Here is a 23,772-nt window from a genome sequence, read left to right on the forward strand (position 1 = left end):
TAGTAGTCTATCACCTGTACATTGTTGATTGTATATTGCACCTGCACTTATTATTCATTTGCACTCTGGTTGGATTCTAAACTGCGTTTCGATGTACTGTACTTGTGCTGTATGTTGACAATAAAGTTGAATCTAATCTAATCTAATCTAATCTAATCTAATCTAATCTAATCTAATCTAATCTAATCTAATCTAATCTAATCTAATATAAAGCCATAGGCCGGCTGTGTTTCTGGGCGTGGTGACTGTGGGTGGTTAGCAGCACTGCTGGTGACTGATCTGGTATCGACTGGTTCAGGTCAGACTCAGTGAACCTCTAATCACAGTCTTCCTTTCATTAATTGTAATGTCTCTCCCTTCATCCATGTTCTCCTCATCCCTCTCTTTCTCTCTCCCTCACTCTCCCCCTCTCCCTCCACGTCCTCACTAGAGTCCCGTGTCGGTCTCTAAACGCTGCGTTCAACTGGAGACTGAAGTTATTCGACTGTGAAATGTCTGGAAAGAATATGAGGGATTGAAGAAAATCTGCATTGCAGTTTGTTTGGAGGACATCATTTCTGGAAAGGCAGGTCTTTCACCCTATTGGACGGTAGGGACCTGTAGGGAGTGGTTCTGATTGGTAGCATCGTTTTTTTTGCCACTGTTCTAGCGAAGGTTTCCGATGGAGATGGAGTCTCCAGACTTTCGGGAGGCGAGGATCTCAGAAGGACCGCCTCCCCTCCTCACCTGCAGGTACATGTCGGCCAGCTCGTCCTCGTGGATCAGGTAATAGATGCGTCCGACCTGCAGCCAGGTCTCAGACTCCTCCTCCCGCTTGCCCAGGTCGATGGAGATCCGCAGGCTCTGCTTGGAGTAGTCCAGGGACTTACGAGACGACCTGGACACAGGCGGGACGAGGAGAGAGGAGAGGGCTGTCGATAAACAGAGACCAACGCAGAGAGAGAGAGAGAGAGAGAGAGGGAGAGAGAGAGAGAGAGAGGGAGAGAGAGGAAGAGAGAGAGAGAGCGAGAGAGAGAGAGGAACAGAGACAGAGTAACTTAATTCTCAGTGTTGAGTGAGAGGTAGAGAGAGAGGTAGAGTGAGAGAGAGAGAGAGAGAGAGAGGAGGGGGGGTGCAGACGCAGAGTAACTGAGGTAGACAGAGAGAGAGAGAGAGAGAGAGAGAGAGAGACAGGAGGTAGAGGTAGAGAGACTGACTTCTCTGTGTTGAGTGAGAGGTAGAGGTAGAGAGAGACAGAGAGAGAAAGAGAGACAGGAACAGAGGTAGAGAGACTGACTTCTCTCTGTTGAGTGAGAGGTAGAGGTAGAGAGAGAGAGAGAGAGAAAGAGAGACAGGAACAGAGGTAGAGAGACTGACTTCTCTGTGTTGAGTGAGAGGTAGAGGCTGCTGAGTATCTCCAGGTACTCTCCCTCCAGCCTCTTGTCCTTCATCTCTCTGGACACAGAGGCACAGTGTTCATAGTAGATGATGCTCTGACCATACAGCAGCATGTCTGCATACAGACGGCTCAGAGCCCTGGACACCACCAGCTGACCTGAGAGGCCACACACACACACACACACACACACACACACACACACACACACACAATACATAACATCACAATACATCACTAAACTGTACTGTCAACGAAAGGGCCTTGGAGATCTGAGAAAAACTCTCTCACATTCTCCCTCCCTCTCTCTCTCTCTCTCTCTCTCTCCCTCTCTCTCTCTCTCTCTCTCTCTCTCACTCACATTCTCCCTCCCCCTCTCTCTCTCTCTCTCTCACTCACTCTCTCTCTCACATTCTCCCTCCCTCTCTCTCTCTCTCACTCACACACTCCCTCTCTCTCTCTCTCTGTCTGTCTGTCTGTCTGTCTCTCTCCCTCTCTCTCTGTCTGTCTGTCTATCTGTCTGTCTGTCTGTCTGTCTGTCTGTCTGTCTGTCTGTCTGTCTGTCTGTCTGTCTGTCTGTCTTTCTCCCTCCTTCTGCCTCTCTGTCTGTCTGTCTCTCTCCCTCCATCTCCCACACACAATACATAACATCACAATACATCACTAAACTGTACTGTCAACGAAAGGACCTTGGAGATCTAAGATCTGAGAAAAACGTCAGATCTTAGAAGGCTTCATTCACCAATATATTCCTAAGTTCAGTTCTTAAATTTCTCCCTAAGAACGTTTGTAAAGAACGCTCCTGTCTGATTCACGACGTGTTCATAAACCGCTGAATGAGTCACACCTGCTTTCTCTTAATGGTGAATCCCATGGTTTCACTAATTGAATAGGCGTGGCCGCTCACATGAATTAGCATAGGTCAACTCCCCGCCAGCCCAAGGACATGCAACTACAGGGTCGTGCGCATATGTCACTTCTCTGAATGAATACCGATCATCTGCGCCCTCAACTCGCCAGCTTTTCGATAGCATAATGGTTTAGGTGGGGTTGTAAGTAGGCGTCCTACTACGAGGAATTTGCCTTGGTGCATTAACATAGCGAGGAAGAACAGTGCAAAATGTCAAAGTGATAGAATACAATATACAATAGCCTACAGTCTACAAAAATGTACAGTAGGCTATTAAATAGCATGCTTAAACAAAAATCTAAAGACTGGACTCCACCTGTCATATTTAGCAGGTTCAGTAATATGCATGGGACGATATGAGCCTACTCGCTCAGTTAACGGAGAAGAAGGGCACACAGTTGGACCCGGTGCATCGGGGATATTATTGGACAGACAGCACTCTTGCTTGGTAAAATAATGAAAACCATTATTATAAGATAAATGATACAAATATTATAGTATTGCAATCCTATACTGTAGATTTGAAGTACTGTAAATGCAATCACAAATCATTTTAAATGAACATGTCTTTCGCACAAATAGTCAGTAGCCTACTTAAAGGACAATGCTCGTTTTTGACAACCTGGACCTTATTTACGACATATTATAAGACGTTTCACTCACCGAGATCACTTTGGTGTAGTTCGGAGGCCTGTAGAAGAAATTTAAAATCCAGCGCGAGCCAGTATATCCATGTAATGGCGGTGGTCGGTGGTAGCACAACTAGCGATTCATCAAGACAGATTGATGAAAACAACCGTTTCGCGGCAGAAAATAGATTTTTAGAAGCTGCATTCTCGTTGCCCCCACCACCGCCATTACATGGATATACTGGCTCGCGCTTGATTTTAAATTTCTTCTACAGGCCTCCGAACTACACCAAAGTGATCTCGGTGAGTCAAACGTCTTATAATATGTCGTAAATAAGGTACAGGTTGTCAAAAACGAGCATTGTCCTTTAAGACTGCTTTTCCGTGTTCGTAGATTCTGTTCTTAGTTCCCACATATGATAACATTGGTGAATGCCACAATCATCTTTGAAACGGTGTAAGTGAAGTTTAAGAGGAAATGCTTCCTAAGAAATTCTTAATTCCGTTGGTGAATGAGGCCCATAGTGCAGGTGAGATGCGAGGAGAGTCGTGTGTGTGTGAGGTCCAGACCCGCTAGCCGGTCAGTCCAACTCACTGTGCAGGTTCCTGGCCTGCAGGCCGATGAGCAGGCCCATCTCGTAGCACAGACGGACATCCTGGCTTCTCCCCCGATCCCGGTAGCTCCGCCCCAGCCACAGGTAGGTCTGCACGTGCTCCTCGTCCGTGGGGCTCCCCCAGATCTCCATGAACAGGCGCAGTGACCTGAGGCCCAGCCGCGGAGTTAGGGTCGGGGTCAAGGGTCAGGGGGTTAGACCAGTCCATTTACCAAGCTATCACAGCCTATTTACCAAGCTATCACAGTCTGTTTACCAAGCTATCACAGTCTGTTCACCAAGCTATCACAGTCTATTTACCAAGCTATCACAGTCTGTTTACCAAGCTATCACAGTCTGTTTACCAAGCTATCACAGTCTGTTTACCAAGCTATCACAGTCTGTTTACCAAGCTATCATAGTCTGTTTACCAAGCTATCACAGTCTGTTTACCAAGCTATCACACCAGCTTCTATCATACGGCTTGCAGCCCGATGCAGTGCGCCTTGAGCTTTTCCGTCTTTCCCCGATGGGGTTTTTCCGACTACATCTCACCTGACCAGGAAGCGCTCGGCCATGCTAGGCGCGCCCACACCAAGCGCCAGGCAGCCGAGGTTGGCGAGAGCCAGCGCCTGGTTCCTCTGGTCGCCGCTCTCCCGGGAGATACGCAGTGCGCAGTGGAGGTGCGCGCCGGCCTCACGGACGAGACCCTGCCTCCTCAGACACAGAGCCAGCAGGTTGTGGATCACTCCTCTCTGGGTGGGGCTGTCCGTGCCCTGCAGATGGACACAATCATCATTAACTAAAATAAAGAACCGGTCAACGTTCAGTAGAATGTTTTTATCTTCGAAAAAAGTTTTATAACTCAAGGTGCCTGCAGAGACGGTAAAATACTGCATGATCGTGATCAGCCTCACGTGTGAGCTAATCGCAGCTGCAGTGGCGCGGTCCTACCTGCAGGGAGCGCAGCAGCGGCTGCAGGGTATGGTGGGCCCTCTCCGGCCTCCCCGTCAGCACCAGGAGCCAGCCCAGCAGCACGGACGCCTGGAAGCCCTCCTCCTGGTTCACGGCGGCCCCGGCCTCCGCGGCCTGCCGGGCGCAGGGTAGAGCCCGCTCCAGGGCGCCGTGCTGCTGGTAGACGCACGCCAGGCCCAGGCACAGGTCCCTCTGGGTCCGTAGGTCGCCCCCACGCTCGGCCAGCGCCAGCGCCTGCCGCAGGTACACCACCATCTGGGCCGGCAGCGGCGAGGAGCCCTCCTTCCAGCCCGGGTTGAGCCGGACCGAGTTCCGAACGAAGAGCTGGACCCGGCGGAAGGCCTCCGGCAGGGTGTGGTCCTGGCGCGAGTCCAGGCTGAGGGAGGCCAGCGCCAGGTAGGGCATGTACTTGCGGTGGAAGAGGCGGCTGAGGAGCCAGTTGAGGTCCAGGGGCGCGATGGGGCGCCCCTCCTCGGACGCCAGGGCCACAGTGAGGAACTGGAGGCGCTCCACGAAGGGCAGGGCCTCCTCGGTCTTCCCCAGGAGCAGGAAGAGGCCGGAGGCCAGGAAGCAGACGCGGGCCTCCAGGTACTTGTCGCCCTGGACCACCGCCCTGCGCAGCAGCTGGGCGAGCAGCTGGAACTCGTCCGGGGAGGTGAAGCGGTGGCCGGGCAGGCAGAGCAGCAGGGCGCCCGCCCTCTCCTGGGTCTGGGGCAGCTTGTCCGTCATGCGCTGCTTCAGGTAGACGGCAGTCAGGTTGGTGTAGAGGGCGATGAGGAGGGGCAGGTCGGAGAAGCCGTCCACACACACGCCCAGGGACTCCTCGTAGTACACACGGGCCTGGCGCCGAAGAACACATCGTATGACGATGATGGTGATGGTGATGGTGATGGTGATGGTGATGGTGATGATGATGATGAGGATGATGATGAGGATGATGATGATGATGGTGATGATGATGGTGATGATGATGATGATGATGATGGTGATGATGATGATGATGATGATGATGGTGATGGTGATGGTGATGGTGATGATGATGATGGTGATGATGATGATGATGGTGATGGTGGTGATGATGGTGATGATGATGATGATGATGATGATGATGGTGATGATGATGGTGATGATGATGATGATGGTGATGATGATGATGAGAAGAAAAATAAGAAAATAATCTCCACAGTGTATGAATGTCAATGTGTGCGTGCGTGTGTGTGCATGTGTGTGTGTGTGCGTACTGTTTTTGATGACCTGTGTGCATGTGTGTGTGTGCGTGCGTAGTGTTTTTGTCGACCTGTGTGTGTGTGTGTGTGTGTGTGTGTGCGCATCTCTGTCTACCTGAGAATACTTGTGCTTCTTGGCGCAGAGTCGTCCCAGGAGGAAGCATGCCCTCCGGCGTGCCCAGAGCATGCCCGCCCGCTTGGCGCCCTCCCTGACGCTCTCCAGGTGTCCCAGAAGCTCCTCCTCGCTCTGCCCCCCAAACGTCTCCCACAGGAAGGAGTACTGGAGGTCGTACAGCGGAAGGAAGTCGTCCTGGAGGGAAGGAAAGAAGGATGGAACTTTTCGTGCGCCAGAGAGCACGCCACCGCGCAGCAGCGAGTTCATTCAAACCTTTATTTATACTCATAAAGCACTGAGGTTTCCCTCATTTACACTGTTGATGAGTTCACACAGATAAACAAATAACAACAGAACTAATACAATATACAACAACAACAATAACAATAACAATAACAATAACAATAACAATAATAATAATTATAATTATTATTAGTAGTAGTAGTAGTAGTACTAGTAGTATTAAAAACAGTCGCCTCGACAATCGACTCTGTACTTCCCGAAGCTGAACTCTGACCTGGAAGTGACTGTGGTTGAGCAGGGTCAGGGTGTGGTCACAGAGCCCCGCCTCCTCCCCCTCCCAGCTCCCCTCCTCCAGGAAGAGGGGCGGGTCCTCCTGGAACTCGTCCAGCTCTCGGAACGTGTCTTCCAGGCTGAAGGACAGCGGCTCGCCCTCGCGCCCCAGGGGGTTGTGGGATTGATAGAGGGACGGCCGGGGGGAGGAGTGGTAGGGGGGCGTGCCCCCGCTCTTCTCTGAGATGAGGCTCTGGCGAGCGCTGGCAGGGGTCTTGGGGTCTGGAGGGGGGGGGGGCGGGGAGAGAGATGCACAGTGTCTGTGGAACGTCTGATGAACAGAAAACACAGTAGATCTCACAGGATGGAAGCTCGCCCATGGATGAAGGGACTTACCTGCATTACCTTGTTTGGGTTGATTTCTGATATACGTGAAGTCGGACTCATCCAGCCTATCTGAGAGAAGAATCAAATCATTTCACCACACTTTCAAGTTTGAGTAAACCCTTGGATGTATTGTATATCAGTGTACAGTATATGAAAGTAAAACTTGAAACGTTCCAAAATGGAGGCCCTTTTGTCTGCACACTAAACAGGTTGAGCAGCAGTTCCTTGTACCTAGCCTGTAGATAGTGCTGATGTCAGAGGAGAAAAGCCTGTCCAGTAGGCCGGTGTCGCTGGCCTCGTCGTTGCAGGGGTTGAACTGGGCCAGAGCCGCTCGCTCCTCCTCAGTTAGAAAGACCAATTGTCTGTCCCTGCATGAGAGGCACAAAGAACGCATTATCACCAATGTGACTCTCATTTTAGACCCCTCAGCTCTCTCTCTCTCACACACACACACACACACACACACACACACACACACAAGACACCCATCAACACGCACACACACACATGCACACCCACACACACACCCACACACACACACACACACACACACACACACACACACACACACACTGCTCTCCACTGTCAAGCAGAGATAACCAGAATCCCAGAAAGGTCAGAGGAATAGATAAACATCACACGCTAGAGGCCAGAGACTGTTTCCTAGAAGAATGAGCTGGCGGTCAATAAACAACCTTTATAATGGGCCTCATCTCTTGTGTAACACGATCTCTCTCTCACTTGTTTTCGACCTTGAATGGATGAGATGTTTTAACCAGTCACCAGCAAGTGGGAGTGAAAATCACCGTCTTTAAAAAGGTGCACTATTAGCCAGACTGATCAATATCAACATGATTACCTTTGTAAGCCCACTCAGCCAAAGCCCTCACAGTCACAACGGAGAATACTCTCTCACACACACACACACACACACACACATGCGTACAGACACATATACACACACAGACACACGCTCACACACACACACACACACACAAACACAAAGACACACACACACACATGCGTACAGACACATATACACACACAGACACGCGTGTGCAGACACACACACACACCCCCCTCAAACACATCCACGCACGCTCTCCGACATCCTCCACCCTGTCCGTCTTACAGCGGTTTGGCGTCGACAGGCCGGACGTGGTCCTGGCGTACGAAGCCAGTGCGTCCGGTGGAGGAGTGTGTCCCGATGAACAGGTCCAGCCCTCGGAGCAGCAGACCCCGGACCTCCACCACGTCCCCTCGGCTCAGCTGCAACTCCTCGCCACTCTCCGGGCTGTAGTCCACCACCGCCTCACACAACCCTGTCACTGAGGAGAGAGACAGGCACAACCCTGTCACTGAGGAGAGATACAGTCACACAACCCTGTCACTGAGGAGAGAGACAAGCACAACCCTGTCACTGAGGAGAGAGACAGAGGAGATACAGTCACACAACCCCATCACTGAGGAGAGAGACAGTCACACAACCCTGTCACTGAGGAGAGAGACAGGCACAACCCTGTCACTGAGGAGAGATACAGTCACACAACCCTGTCACTGAGGAGAGAGACAAGCACAACCCTGTCACTGAGGAGAGAGACAGAGGAGATACAGTCACACAACCCCATCACTGAGGAGAGAGACAGTCACACAACCCTGTCACTGAGGAGAGAGACAGTCACACAACCCTGTCACTGAGGAGAGAGACAGAGGAGATACAGTCACACAACCCCATCACTGAGGAGAGATACAGTCACACAACCCTGTCACTGAGGAGAGAGACAGGCACAACCCTGTCACTGAGGAGAGAGACAGTCACACAACCCTGTCACTGAGGAGAGAGACAGGAGAGATACAGTCACACAACCCCGTCACTGAGGAGAGAGACAGGCACAACCCTGTCACTGAGGAGAGATATAGTCACACAACCCCATCACTGAGGAGAGAGACAGTCACACAACCCTGTCACTGAGGAGAGAGACAGTCACACAACCCTGTCACTGAGGAGAGAGACAGGCACAACCCTGTCACTGAGGAGAGAGACAGGCACAACCCTGTCACTGAGGAGAGAGACAGGCACAACCCTGTCACTGAGGAGAGAGACAGTCACACAACCCTGTCACTGAGGAGAGATACAGGCACAACCCTGTCACTGAGGAGAGATACAGGTACAACCCTGTCACTGAGGAGAGAGACAGGAGAGAGAGAGAGAGAGAGAGAGAGAGAGAGAGAGAGAGAGAGAGAAAGAGATAGATAGATAGATAGATAGATAGATAGATAGATAGATAGATAGATAGATAGATAGATAGATAGATAGATAGATAGATAGATAGATAGATAGATAGATAGATAGATAGATAGATAGATAGATAGATAGATTCAGAACTCTGTTATAACCACCATTGCCACATACACACCTATCATCGAACAGTGTACTTATTGGTGTGCCCTCATCTTTGATGTGACGTTGGTTGGTAGACTACTGCAGTTCTAATATGTTTCTTGTCTCACCTATGGGGTAGGGGAAGTGTCCTCTGTCTGCTGAAGGGCCTCCAGCACAGCCGGGGTACTTCCTCAGGAACCACCTACAGGAACAGGAAGTACACATTACACAGGAACAGGAAGTACACATTACACAGAACCACACTGCCAGGGTAAACCACCTCACACACCAACACACTGCCAGGATAAACCACCTCACACACCAACAAACTGCCAGGGTAAACCACCTCACACACCAACACACTGCCAGGGTAAACCCCCTCACACACCAACACACTGCCAGGGTAAACCCCCTCACACACCAACACACTGCCAGGGTAAACCACGTCACACACCAACACACTGCCAGGATAAACCACCTCACACACCAACACACTGCCAGGGTAAACCCCCTCACACACCAACACACTGCCAGGGTAAACCACCTCACACACCACCACACTGCCAGGGTAAACCACCTCACACACCAACACACTGCCGTGCTTGGTAATGTAGTTGCCATAGTGACAGTGGGACATGTCAGGTTAATATGGTTGGTGATGTAGTTGCCATAGTGACAGTGGGACTTGCTAGGTTTGTATGGTTGGTGATGTACTGTAGTTGTCATAGTGACAGTGGGACATGTCAGGTTTAGGGTGACAGTGGTGTGTGTGGTTGGTGATGTAGTTGCTGTAGTGACAGTGGTGTGTGTGGTTGGTGATGTAGTTGCCATAGTGACAGTGGTGTGTATGGTTGGTGATGTAGTTGCCATAGTGACAGTGGTGTGTATGGTTAGTGATGTAGTTTCCATAGTGGCAGTGGTGTATATGGTTGGTGATGCAGTTGCCATAGTGACAGCGGTGTGTATGGTTGGTGATGCAGTTGCCATAGTGACAGTGGCGTGTATGGTTGGTGATGCAGTTGCCATAGTGACAGTGGTGTGTATGGTTAGTGATGCAGTTGCCATAGTGACAGCGGTGTGTATGGTTGGTGATGCAGTTTCCATAGTGACAGCTGTGTGTATGGTTGGTGATGCAGTTGCCATAGTGACAGCGGTGTGTATGGTTGGTGATGCAGTTGCCGGGGCGACCGGGTGACTCACTGATAGAAGGGGTAGGGAAGGGGCTGCATGGCGCTGACGGGGACCAGGCCGTGGCGTCCGCTGGAGAGCAGGGTTCCCTCCCAGAGGCTGTCCTGCCCCGTGTCCCGAACCATCAGCAGGTCGTTCCTCCGGAAGGTCAGCTCCTCCTCCTCCTCCTCCTCCTCGCCGTGCTCGCTGCTGCTGTGCAGGGCCTTAGCGAAGAACGAGCCTGCAGCACACACGCATGCACACACACACGCACACACACACACACGCACGCACACACGCACACACACGTGCAGAGACATACGCGCACATTCACAGAGACATTACATTACAGTCATTTATCAGACGCTTTTATCCAAAGCCACTAACAATAATTGCATTTAACGTAGGAAAAGCCAATGTTCTACTACTTGCCAGAACTCATAAGTGCATCTTCTTTCTAAATCAAGTGACTAACAGCATAATCTAGTGCTGAAGGAAAAGTGCAAGAATAGCAATCTAAAATACAGTACAATACAATAAAATACAATAAGTGCTTAGGAAAGAGGATTGTTGTAGTACTTCTTGAAGAGATGAGTTTTGAGCCTGCGACGAAAGTTGGGCAGTGACTCTGCTGTCCTGACATCAGTGGGCAGTTCGTTCCACCACTGCGGGGCCAGGACAGAGAAGAGCCGTGACCGTGTCGATCGACCGCAGGGGCCTCGGAGTGACGGGGCAACCAGTCACCCCAAGGTAGCAGAGTGTAGCAGTCAGGAGGGGGTGTAGGGTTTGACCATGGCCTGGAGGTAGGAGGGGACTGTTCCTTTCATTGCCCTGTAGGCTAGCGTTTTCTGTGGTCTATTGATTGGCCGGTAAGCATTCTAGACGCCTCAGGGACACACAAGTAGATATATTTACAGACACACACACACACACACAGAATGGTCTTCAAATTTCACCGTGCTGTTGATGGGGATCAATTATGAGGTGGTTGACCAACGATATACAGCCATCTAAAGAACACCATGTGCACTGAAAGGGGGAAACACGTTTAAAAATGTGTATTACCGTAAAAACTAGGTCTGGGAATTACACATTCCCTTAGATAAAGACACTGCCAAACAAGTGTGGCCTTATTCAGTCTGTAGGCTAGTCAATGGAGCAAAGTGTGATACCATCCCCATTAAGGTAATGCAATTCTGAGGGCTATTTGCCAACATTGCATTCCTACGATGCATTTCCCAGAGGCATTGTGCTTTAAGAGGAAATAATGGCGTCTAGAATGCTTACCGGCCAATCAATAGACCTCAGAGAGAGGAAGTAGAACGGAAAGGGCTCAGTAATGGCTCTGTGAAGTGCAGCGATGATACAGCCGACGGTAAGTTAGGAGAGATACAGCCGATGGTAAGTTAGGAGAGATACAGCGACGGTAAGTTAGGAGAGATACAGCCGACGGTAAGTTAGGAGAGATACAGCCGACGGTAAGTTAGGAGAGATACAGCCGATGGTAAGTTAGGAGAGATACAGCCGACGGTAAGTTAGGAGAGATACAGCGACGGTAAGTTAGGAGAGATACAGCCGACGGTAAGTTAGGAGAGATACAGCGACGGTAAGTTAGGAGAGATACAGCTGACGGTAAGTTAGGAGAGATACAGCCGATGGTAAGTTAGGAGAGATACAGCGATGGTAAAACGCATCGTTCCCTCTTAGACGCCTGTCACGATGTCTCGTTGTTGATACTATCAAGAACGGCTTATTTGTTGTATATCCATGCCTTTCAATGTTGGAACGAACTGCCCACTGACGTCATGACAGCAGAGTTGCTGCCCATCTTCCGTCGCAGGCTCAAAACTCATCTCTTCAAGAAGTACTACAACGATCCTCCCTCTTAAGAACCTATTGTATTTTAGATGGCTATTCTTGCACTTTGCCTTCAGCACTAGATTATGCTCTTAGTCACTTGTTCCCCTCCCCCCCAAGGCTCTAAGTCAAGGAAGCATAGTGTTTCCAGTGATGTCTTAGTTACCTCCGGCGAGTTAACTAAGCTAATGGTGTGTTATAGATGTAACTAAGCTAATGGTGTGTTATAGATGTGTTCATGGTGTTATAGATGTGTTCAGGTTGTGTTATAGATGTGTTCATGGTGCGTTATCTATATGTTCAAGGTGTGTTATAGATGTGTTCATGGTGTTATCTATGTTCAAGGTGTGTTATAGATGTGTTCATGGTGTTATAGATGTGTTCATGGTGTTATAGATGTGTTCATGGTGTGTTTATAGATGTGTTCATGGTGTGTTTATAGAAGTGTTCATGGTGTGTTTATAGACGTGCTCATGGTGTGTTTATAGACGTGTTCGTGGTGTGTTATAGATGTGTTATAGATGTGTTCATGGTGTTATAGATGTGTTCATGGTGTGTTTATAGATGTGTTCATGGTGTGTTATAGAAGTGTTTTAGATGTGTGTATCCTCACCCTCCTGCAGCAGCAGGCCCAGGTAGAGGGTGGCCAGGTGTTCTTCATCCAGACTCACGTTGATCTCCAGGTCACTAAGTAGCTCTGGGTCCAGCCAGAACGACTGGTCACACAGGAAGTTCTCCAGACAGCGCGCAACATAGCCTGGTACAGACAAACACACACACACTACATCACTAACTGGTCTGTAGGGTTTGACTGATTTTGTGAGGCTGAACATGTTCCTCGTAACAGCGAACACGTGAGTAGTAACCACCCGACGCTTGAGGAGACGGACAGTTGTGAGAGGGAAGTTGGGAGGTCTGGAATAAAGACGTCTGCTCTCCTCAGCCAGTCCTACCCAGAGCCAGGTAGGTGGAGAACTTCCAGATCTCCTCCACCGTCTTGAAGGTGATGACGAAGCTGTCCTTCTCAGCGTGGACCGACACCAGGCGAGCAGACAGGTCCTGTAGGGACGGGAAGGAAGAGGAGGAACAACAACAGAGAATGAGAAGGACGAAGGAATAGAAAGAAAAAGACAAAGAATAACATAAAAAAAACAAAAAGAGAAGGAAAGAGAGAGAGAGAGAGAGAGAGAGAGAGAGGGGTACATAGTCAGGTATATTTCTATGCAAACAATGGTAAATAGTAAATTGACTGTACTTACTGTACAGTATATAGAGCTTTTGTCCAAAACACTTTACAACGGCTTCTCATTCACTCATACTTTACACTCACACACCAATGGCGGCAGCTGGCAAGCAAGGCGCTAGCCTGCTCATTGGGAGCAATGTGGGGTTTAGTGTCTTGCCCAAGGACACTTCAACATGTGGACAAGAGGAGCCGGGATTTGAACCGCCGACCCTGCGGTCATTGGATGACCCGCTTTACCTCCTGAGCCACAGCCGCCCCAAACAAATAAAGACTCCGCTCATGCACCTGAAAGGGATCCAGGGGCTGGACTTCAGACGGGGGTCCGGGTCTGACCTTGACCCCGGGCTCTACTGACCTTGAAGAGCTGGATCACGTCCTGGCTGTTGCTCTCCACCACCCGGAGCCTGGTGCGAAGCGCCTCCTGTAGGTCGCGGTCAGGAACTACGCTGGACCTGCGCCGCCCGGTGAAGATCAGCACCACGTCTACGCGAAAGCACAGCAATGAGACGGAGGGAGCTGCCTTTAGCCTTTAGCATTTAGCCTTTAGCATTTAGCTTTTAGCCTTTAGCCTTTAGCCACTCGCATCTCATACTGCTTATTAATGGACATCACTTGCGGGCTGAAGTGTTTTTAATCGACTTCTAAACTGGCCTATAAATCTGTATGTGGGAAAGAAATCCTTACCAGCTTATAAAAAGTTGATCAGTTAAGTTTAAGAGGTAGCCTACTCCGCTAATACTGACCAAAAGCACAGACGAGGTAAAAAACAAAGAGTGACACAAAAGTGAAGTAATAGTTTAATATTTGGTGAGTTGTGGTGTATTTCCTGCATACTACTGTAAGTGGTCTGGTTTCAGCGCAGCTGCTGAGGGTGAGACTGAGTGACGCCGGAGGTCTATCGCAGCTACAGTAAGAGGCCTCTGAGTGGACGAGCGCAGGGCCCATTTAAACCCCTTTGGGAGAGATGCATTCAGGAGGCTGAACCATGGATGGAGATATGCTGTGCGCAAATGGAGGAGTAGGAAGAAAGACAGTTTCCAAGAAAACATGTTTCCTACTGTAGTTATCTAGAAGTTTGTTTTGTACAAATATACGAACAAGAGCAGTTTATAAGTACAGTACTGACACACAGTAGATCCATTCATAGTCACATCTTGACTGCAACTTTTTTGTTGTGTACACTGTTTTTAGGGATTCCTGACAGACGCATAATGTACCATCAGAGACAATAAAAGGGAATGCATTAATTGCTTACCTGAGGAGAATCTCTCTCCAACGGCCAGGGACACCATACTTCCCCTGGCGAACGGTACCTTCCTCTTCCAGTAACTCACAGGCACCTCCCCACTTTCGCATGACTCCGCCCCCGGACCCTCCTCCTCCCCTCCTGACCGTGGAGACAGGAAACAGGAAACAAACTGTTTAGGTGACCCAGGACTGGTCCCAACATACACAGTATACCCTGAGTCAGGGAAACAGAGGCGTGGGGAATGAAACAGGATGACACCGGGCAGTGGCTAGAGAAGAGAATGATTTAAAGAAGGTTGTAGCCGTTGTAAAGAAAAACCTTGTGAGTCAACACAGTCTCCGGTCTGCAGAGAGGCATGCTCGGAGATCGATAACGTGGGAAAGAACTCTTCTCCATCTGTCTGTGTCTTTCTAGAACAAAACACTGTGTTGCTGACTCGACGCTTTTCATCGGATACTGCAGGAGATTGAGGTGTTTACCAATGCATGCATACAGTGTGTATGGATATGCTCTGTATGAACTCTAGTGGGTCCATTTGAGTGATACGGCATTTACTATACTGTAGTTTGTTTTTTAGTGAACAGACAAGTTCCCTCCTGTACATAAACAGGATCCTCAGTCTGGAGGGTTCCTCTTCTATAAATATCATCCAGATGGTTCTCTACAGAATGGTCTTGCTCTATGCAGGCATGGCCTGCTGGCCTGGTCTGCCCTGACCTGTCCACCCCCATTGTGCTACGGGGAGGATGTCCGAAGCACTTCCTCAATCTCTGACCAGCTACGCGGCAGCTTGACTGAAGCTTCCTCCTCAAATTAGCACCCATTTTGTTATTTGGGCTACGGGGCTAATGAATGGTTTAGCGCCACGTCTAGTTAAAATGTCCTCTTTCAACGAAGGCTCTCTTTGCGGGTGTGTGTGTCCCATACCTTGCGTCATGATGTTATTTCCTGGGAAGTGCTCATTGGGTCCTGTGAGCGTGTACGGTGGTTCCCGCCAGAGAGCGTCCAGCTCAGCAGGAGAAATGTCTGTTAGGGGCAGTGGGGGGGGGAATTAGCATTGCACTAGCACCAAATATGGCCATCATGGGGACATCCTAAAAGTTCTAAATGGTCTCCTTTCCTCACCTACTCCCTTCATGTCCTTCTCCTTTTATCTATCAACCATTACTCGGAGGACAAAATAAATACTTGGTACATACGTCTTTGTCAACAGTACATCCTAAGAAAAGCAAATAATTGGAGGACATCAGGAAAGGAAGCCATTTAAGGGCACTGGAATAAACAGAGAGCAGGCGATGCTGTGAGTCCAGGGACAGGCCAGCGGTACAGTGGGAGGGTTAACATGGAGGGGGGTGTTGGGAGGTGTTGGGTGGTATTGGGGGGTGTTGGGAGGTGGTGGGGGGGTGTTGAGTGGTGTTGGGGGGTGTTGGGAGGTGTTGGGTGGTATTGGGGGGTGTTGGGAGGTGGTGGGGGGTGTTGAGTGGTGTTGGGGGGTGTTGGGGGGTACACGGTAACGTAAAGCAGGGACCAGCCCACACAAAGCCCAGGCACAGACACACACAGCTGCTCTGGCATCAGCCAAACAACCAGCCTCAGCGGAACACGCACCCGGTCTGGACGACAAGACAGAACAGTCAGACAACAACACACAGAACAGTCAGACAACAACACAAAGAACAGTCAGACAACAACACACAGAACAGTCAGACAACAACACACAGAACAGTCAGACAACAACACACAGAACAGTCAGACAACAACACACAGAACAGTCAGACAACAACACAAACACAGTCAAACATGTAGCCCCAGGTGATCACTCTGGCTGTGTTTAAACTAAGCAGTTTAACTTACTCAGTTGAATAACGGTGATAAATACATTTGACCTAACTTATTTACTCTCTAATATTGTGATTGGTACTGGGTATCCAAATCTGTCTCTCCACCTATAGGGAGGGAAAGTAATCTCATCGCCCCCTAGTGGTAGCATTCCTAATGCCGAGAGAATGAATGGGATTTCTCATAGACACATCTTTTGAAAAAGTATATCTTGGTCGACACCGAAAAATTAGTAGAATGCCTTAAACGTCAAATACTTGGAGACAAACATTATTGATTCTGGTGATCATAGTTGATTTTCAATCACAATCCGAATTATGAAAATATTTTTCTTAAATTCCATTGACTTTGACTGGAGGAATGGAGCAATTTCGAAAATTTGAAAGAAGGTGAAATACTGTTTGAAATTCTCACAGTTGGTAGATTATTAATGTAAAAACACAAACAAGTTTTTGTTTTGATAACTTCACCGAAATGGCTTCGTAGTAATTATTAGAAAATCCGGTCTATGGTAGTTTACATTGAAACTCCTCTCCGATAGGAACAAATCTGCTAGGGGCGCATGTTTTCCCTCCCTATGGGAACTGGGTGGGAGAGAGACTGAGAAGGTGGGTCGCAGGCGCGGAGGGAGTAACAAGATGGTGAGAGACGGTTACCAAGTGTTCTTGAGGAAAATAGAGAAACGTGTAAAAGTAATGTTTGACACAACTACCTCGCTACGTCTAGCACATTATTTTGTTGGACATTAAACCCAAGTTGTGAGGGGTTAGGAAGATAAGGGTTATATTGAGTTCCCATCGAGTTCGTAGCTATATTGTTGTAGGGCTAACTAGCTACCGTAAGGACTGATGCTAGTGCTAGCTAGCTAACCCTTGTTTAGCTAGTGCTTAGTTTGGTTGCAGTTAACGGCTTGTAGCTGCACTGTCTCGTTAGTCAGTCGGGTTTTGGCATAACTCAGAGGAGAGTGTGCGTAGAACTGGACTGAAGAACAAGGTCAGACAGACCCCACGGTGACCAGGAAGTGTTGTGTGGGTCCTCTGACGAAGACTAGCTTTGGACTCCAGCGCCAAGCAAGGTCAGATAGACCCTGGGGTGACCAGGGAAAGCTACTGGGGTCCTCTGACGAAGAACGGGTTGTGGCGGGTAGGATCACCGTCAACCTGTGAGGCTCTGGCTATCAGCGCCAGCTACCTTTGTCTGCGACCAAGTAAGTTGGCCATTTATTTTTGTTGCTCAATTTGAGTGAAGGGGCAGTTGATTTTTTACCACACCGCACCCAAGCGTCGTTCAGGCCTGCACCGTGTTTGTTGTTTGGTGTGTCTATGTGTGTGTGTGTGCGCGCACGTGTGTGTCGGCCCACATTGCTATAAGGTTGGAGATATTGATGTTTGTTTATTTCCGAAGTTGTTACTGTAGATAAAGTATCCAAATTGATTATTCACTGCTAAACCGCACAATTTTGTAAAGTTATAAAAGGGGATATATAGAGATAAAGATTTTGGATAGTTAAGTAAAAGAGAGAAGGTTGAGTGAGCTCAACCTATTTATTTCATTTTGGTTTTCCTTTTATGGGTTTTTATTTACAATAGATGGTGTTCTATTGTTGTATTTGGGATTTTGCTATCACCGCTGCCAACCAAAATTACCATTACACAAGTTTACTATAAAAGAAGTCTGGTTTAGTCATTTAATGCATAATAATAAGCTGAGTTATTGTACAGTTATACTGTCATACAATCGTAATACACAAACCCATAGCCTCACCTTCCTCGTCTACTCTGATCACGGCATCTATAGACCCAGAGTAGGGTGGTGTTCTATAGACCCAGAGTAGAGGGGTGTTCTATAGACCCAGAGTAGGGTGGTGTTCTATAGACCCAGAGTAGGGGGGTGTTCTATAGACCCAGAGTAGAGGGGTGTTCTATAGACCCAGAGTAGAGGGGTGTTCTATAGACCCAGAGTAGGGGGGTGTTCTATAGACCCAGAGTAGAGGGGTGTTCTATAGACCCAGAGTAGAGGGGTGTTCTATAGACCCAGAGTAGGGGCGTGTTCTATAGACCCAGAGTAGGGGGGTGTTCTATAGACCCAGAGTAGAGGGGTGTTCTATAGACCCAGAGTAGAGGGGTGTTCTATAGACCCAGAGTAGGGGGGTGTTCTATAGACCCAGAGTAGAGGGGTGTTCTATAGACCCAGAGTAGGGGGGTGTTCTATAGACCCAGAGTAGAGGGGTGTTCTATAGACCCAGAGTAGGGGGGTGTTCTATAGACCCAGAGTAGAGGGGTGTTCTATAGACCCAGAGTAGGGGGGTGTTCTATAGACCCAGAGTAGAGGGGTGTTCTATAGACCCAGAGTAGGGGGGTGTTCTATAGACCCAGAGTAGGGGGGTTTTCTATAGACCCAGAGTAGGGGCGTGTTCTATAGACCCAGAGTAGGGGTGTGTGCGCTACAAACAGCTACAGTCAGACTCCTGCACAGCCAGAAACAGTACTAACACAACCAGACCAGTAGGTTGAGGCGAGTCTTCAATAAGAACACAATTCTCAACATTAATGGCCGTCATTATGTGTGTTATGAAGAGCTGTCAACGTCGTCATGCCTTTATGTACGACCTCCTCAGGATTAGTCTGTGCTACACAAACACAAAAAAGACCCAACGCTCTTCTATAAACTCTCTCCACAACAGACAAAGCCACAACACAATACAGACAATACAATACAGGCACGATGCAACACAGTACACAGTCCAGTTGAGCACAATGCATGGGACTACAACACAACTCAGAACAGCTCTGCTCTGTTCTGCACCAGCCCACCGGGTCGACGCAAGACCACATGCTGCACAGCTACAGTAGCGACAACAGGCCCGTCCGTACAACGCACACACACACACACACACACACACACACACACACACACACACACACACACACACACACAGGTAAGCACTTCCAACAGTGGCATGCCGTGCCTATTACCTTCATGGCTGGCTCTGTTACCCATGCTACTCAAGATACACAGGTGTGTCTATGGTATGTGTGTGTATGTGTGTGTGTATGTGTGTGTGTGTGTAGGCACGTCCTTCTCATGGCAGGAGCGTGTTGACCCCTGGGAAGGGAACCGCCGCGGAACCAACCTGTGAACCAGAGGCAGGGTGTGAGCAGGGCCCGGCAGCAGGACGAGGCCAGGACGGGTCTGCAGAAACAGGACGCCATGTTGACCAGGCGTGCCCAGCTCCTGGACATCAGCGCCATCCCATCCACTCGTCTGTCCCCTCTCTCTCCCCCCTCTCTCTCTCTCTGTCTCTCTCTCTCTCTCTCTCTCTCTTTCTCTCTCTCTTTCTATCCTTCTCTTCAACTTCCTTATGCTCAGTATATCTCACCCTGACTCTCTCCACACATGCGTTCTCTCTCCCCCCCCCTCTCTCTCTCTCTCTCTCCCTCTCTCTCTATCTCTCTATCCCTCTGCTCAACTTCCTTATGTTCAGTATATATCACCCTGACTCTCTCCACACATGCGTTCGCTCTCTCTGTCGGATCCTGTCTCTCTGTCCTTCTCTCCCCGTTGTGTTTGTGATCCCTCTTCCTCTTGCTCACTCCATCTCTCCCTCCCACCTCTCTCCTTCTCTCTCTCTCTCCTTCTCTCTCTCACTCTCTCTCCAGTAGCTGCCCAGTCTGTGAATGCACAAAGCACTCTGCTAATGGTATGTATATGAGGGGGTGGGGGTACTGTGTGTTGAGTGTGTATTGTCCTAACGTTTCTTCATCAATTCCATTAATCATGCAGCTAAAGTCCTCTTATTCTGTCGGTGTTTACACATCGCACCTTGAGATTCTGGAGTGATGAAGACCTATTGTTTGGAATTGACCACCACTCTCTTCTCTTTCTGACAGGAGATGATTGTTTCAGATCACAATCCTCTCCACTTAGGGTTTGAGTTTTAGGGCAATCTCCACAATCTCTCTCCTTTTGTTAGCAGAGTCAGGTGGGTTTGCTGACCTGAAGAATGCCCTCTGCCAAACTAACACACTGACTCTGATTGGCTAAAGATGGTGGTTCATCTTGAGTTGTGTATTTGTGAGTCAGAGGTCACTTTTCAGATAATGCTTTCACGGGCAATGCTGTTGCCAGGCTTGTAAACTAGTATCTCTTTGCAAAGGTTAAGAATAGAACAATTTTATGCAGATGGGGAACTTTATCCTTTACAGAGTTTATTAAAATAATTTGACGTCTCCCAAAGGTCTTTTTGTAATCTCTCTCTCTCTCTCTATCTCTCTCTCTCTATCTCTCTCCCTCTCTTTCTCTCTCTCTCTCTCTCTCTCTCTCCTTCTCTCTTTCTCTTTCTCTCTCTCTATCTCTCTCTATCTCTCTCTCTCTCTCTCTCTTTCTCTCTCTATCTCTCTCTCTTCCTCTCTCTCCCTCTCTCTCTCTCTCTCTTTCTCTCTCTCTCTCTCTCTCTCCAGTAGCTGCCCAGTCTGTGAAGGCACAAAGCAGCTCTCTCTGCTAATGGTATGTGTGTGGGGGGGGAGGTTGGGGAGAATTTTCTGTGTGTCAAGTGTGTGTATAGATCAGTTAGTGTGTGTGTGTGTGTGTGTGTGTGTGTGTATGTGTGTGTGTGTGTGTGTGTGTGCGTGCGCGTGTGTGTGCGTGTGCGTGTGCGTGTGTGTGTATGTCCCACAGTCACCCCGGCCTCTCTGTCAGTGCAGTGGGACAGAGTGGTGCTGACCCACTGTAAGAGAACGCCAGTCCAGCCCAGAAGGTCGACGGGCAAAGATGTTCCCTGTGAGGCCTGATCCAAAATCAGCTTAACCTGACACCATCTTAACTTTGGCCATAGGGGGGAGCGACACAGAGCTGACTTGAGATCAGGCTTAAGGGATCTCATCCTACACCCCGCAAGGTCACCATGGATACCACTCTCAAGGCGGGTCCAGGGGGCCAGGCCAACGAATGGAAGGCTCTGATTGGATGAGAGTTTGGTGTTCTAGGGTGTGAATGTTTGGTACTAGGGATGGGGCAACATGCTTGCCGAGAGAGGGTCAGACATGAAACCTTTTGGCCTTGTTTGAACCCATGACCACTGAAATCTAGTAGGACAGTAGTAGTAGTACTGTAGTAGTAGTAGTTGTAGTAGTTGTAGTAGTTGTAGTAGTAGTAGTACTGTAGTAGTAGTAGTAGTAGTACTAGTACTTTAGTACTAGTAGTAGTACTTTATTGATAGCATTACATGCCTCCCCAATTCAAGTGAAGATGAAGGTCAAGAAGAAGGTCAAGTGAAAAGACTGGTAAGTCAAAAGTAATAACTGATCAATAACCAATCAAGTCAAAGCTATTAGCAAAGAAAACCTAGCTTGTTCCGTCAGCCATTGGCCTCTGCCTGCTGAGGTGTGGATGAGAGGGATGACCTCCTGGGTCGGATGACCTCCTGGGCCGGATGACCTCCTGGGCCGGATGACCTCCTGGGCCGTCCCGGTGCCTCATCGGGTCGGGTCACGTACCACGTAAAAGCTGGTCCTTACCACAGCGGCGTGGGTTCGAATCCCGCCCTGGCCCTTGGCTGCATGTCCTCCCCTCTCCCTCTCTCTCTCTCTCTCTCTCTCTCTCTCTCTCTCTCTAAAGCTGAAATGCCCTAAAAATATCTTTCAAGGGGGATGACCTCCTTATCTCATAAACTAGAACATGAATAGAGCTGGTCATAACGTCACCATGCTGCAGGCATGATGATCTCCTTATCTCATAAACATTATGATCAACTGAGCGGCCTCCGGCGCCGCCCTGCTGGTGTTATGATCTCAGTCTGGCCCTGATTGGATTGGTCGGGAGTCTTGTGAGGCGCACAGCTGTAAACAGCTCAGAGGCGAGTCAGGACGAATCATCGGGCTCTTTACAGCCGTTTCTCTTCACACACACACACACACACCTCTACACACACACACCTACATACACACACACACACTCTCTCACACACACACACATACGCACATACACGTGCACACACGCAATTTAGAGGAGAAAGAAACATCACATATTTGTGTCCCATGCAGAGCCAGGAGATTAGTCCAAATCTAATCACCACTGCTACAGCAGCCACAGTCTGTCTGTCTATCTGTCTGTTTCCCTGTCTGTCTGTCTGTTTGCCTGTCTGTCTGTCTGTCTGTCTGTATATCAATCTGTCTCCCTGCCTGTCTGTCAATCTGCATGCCTGCCTGCCTGTCTGTCTGTCTGTCTGTCTGCCTGTCTGTCTGTCTGTCTGTCTACTCACAGAACAGCCTTTTTGTCAGTCAGCTAAGCCAGCTGTGTCTCAACAGACAACAAACTTGCCTACAAGGTTACTCCAAAACATTAGAGCGCCATTGTACGCAGCATGCTGGCAGCAGGCCTAGCACACGGTAGCAGAAACAGACCGACATCTGATCCAGTCTGTATTTCAGCATTGTCAACATCCTAACACCCACCAGGGGAGGAGTTTGACACACTGTAGCCGGCGTTCGGCCAGCCATGACAGTCAAAGCTCCCCCTCATGGTAGAGAAGCTGTTTAATGTCCTGTCACATCTGACTGTCCAGCCATAAACATTCTAATCTATTAGGATTAAAGACGTCACTAAGAGACTAAACTGCCTGTCATTCTGTGCCACGGTGGATTGAAGCAGTCTGCCAATCAGAACACAGACACACCAGCGCAGACCTGACCTGCTGGTGGAGTTGGAGAGGCGTTCTGCTGTAATAACATTCCATCTCTGCGCTTCTTGATCATGACGTGTGTGTGTGTGTGTGTGTGTGTCAATGGAGCATGTGTGAGAGAGAAGAGTAACATGAGCCATGGGCTCTAAGTTTAGCCTAACCCCCTCTGGTACCCCAACACACACACACACACAAATGGCATGTGCCTGTGTGTCTCTGATTGAGTTGCGGGAAGATTTCCCTACTAGAGCACACTTGCAAACACACACACACACGCTAAACCACTCACTACAAAACGGCAAATCATGGTCTATTGACCCCAACATTACCCGACATTGATCTGTTTTATAGCTCTCTGACTGAAGCACTGAGAGATAAAGAGAGGGAGAGAGAGAGAGGGAGAGAGAGAGCAGAGGAAGCCCTCTCTTCTCTCCGCTGGCCGTCATGTTAGCAGTTACATATTTAACACAATACTCTCACACACACACACGCTTTGCGGACACTCTGTGTGCCGTTCTCTCTGTACTGTCAATAAAGTTAGTAGAAACAAACAACAGACTAGTGAACCTCTCCAGAGAGAGAGAGAGAGAGACAGAGAGAGGGGGACAGTAAGTTCCAGAGAAAGTTGC

At 49.0% G+C, this 23,772-nt stretch overlaps 1 protein-coding gene across 1 annotated transcript in view; it reads right to left on the reverse strand.

The window, feature by feature from the left end:
- sh3tc2 (SH3 domain and tetratricopeptide repeats 2) overlaps nt 1–19,676 on the reverse strand; it is a gene marked incomplete at both ends in the record, with an annotated part of 37,548 nt that extends 17,872 nt beyond the window's left edge. The window contains 18 exons of the mRNA XM_084448547.1: nt 727–877; nt 1,357–1,534; nt 3,510–3,676; nt 4,063–4,283; nt 4,462–5,322; nt 5,824–6,018; nt 6,341–6,618; nt 6,742–6,792; nt 6,955–7,091; nt 7,856–8,051; nt 9,235–9,308; nt 10,307–10,514; nt 12,744–12,887; nt 13,084–13,189; nt 13,732–13,859; nt 14,632–14,763; nt 15,553–15,651; nt 19,598–19,676. Coding sequence (XP_084304673.1) covers nt 727–877; nt 1,357–1,534; nt 3,510–3,676; nt 4,063–4,283; nt 4,462–5,322; nt 5,824–6,018; nt 6,341–6,618; nt 6,742–6,792; nt 6,955–7,091; nt 7,856–8,051; nt 9,235–9,308; nt 10,307–10,514; nt 12,744–12,887; nt 13,084–13,189; nt 13,732–13,859; nt 14,632–14,763; nt 15,553–15,651; nt 19,598–19,676 — 3,405 coding nt within the window. The remainder of the gene's footprint in view (nt 1–726; nt 878–1,356; nt 1,535–3,509; nt 3,677–4,062; nt 4,284–4,461; nt 5,323–5,823; nt 6,019–6,340; nt 6,619–6,741; nt 6,793–6,954; nt 7,092–7,855; nt 8,052–9,234; nt 9,309–10,306; nt 10,515–12,743; nt 12,888–13,083; nt 13,190–13,731; nt 13,860–14,631; nt 14,764–15,552; nt 15,652–19,597) is intronic.
- Between the last annotated feature and the right edge of the window lie 4,096 nt (nt 19,677–23,772).

The sequence above is a fragment of the Borostomias antarcticus genome (assembly GCF_949987555.1).
Source record: "Borostomias antarcticus genome assembly, chromosome: 14".
NCBI lineage: Eukaryota > Metazoa > Chordata > Actinopteri > Stomiiformes > Stomiidae > Borostomias > Borostomias antarcticus.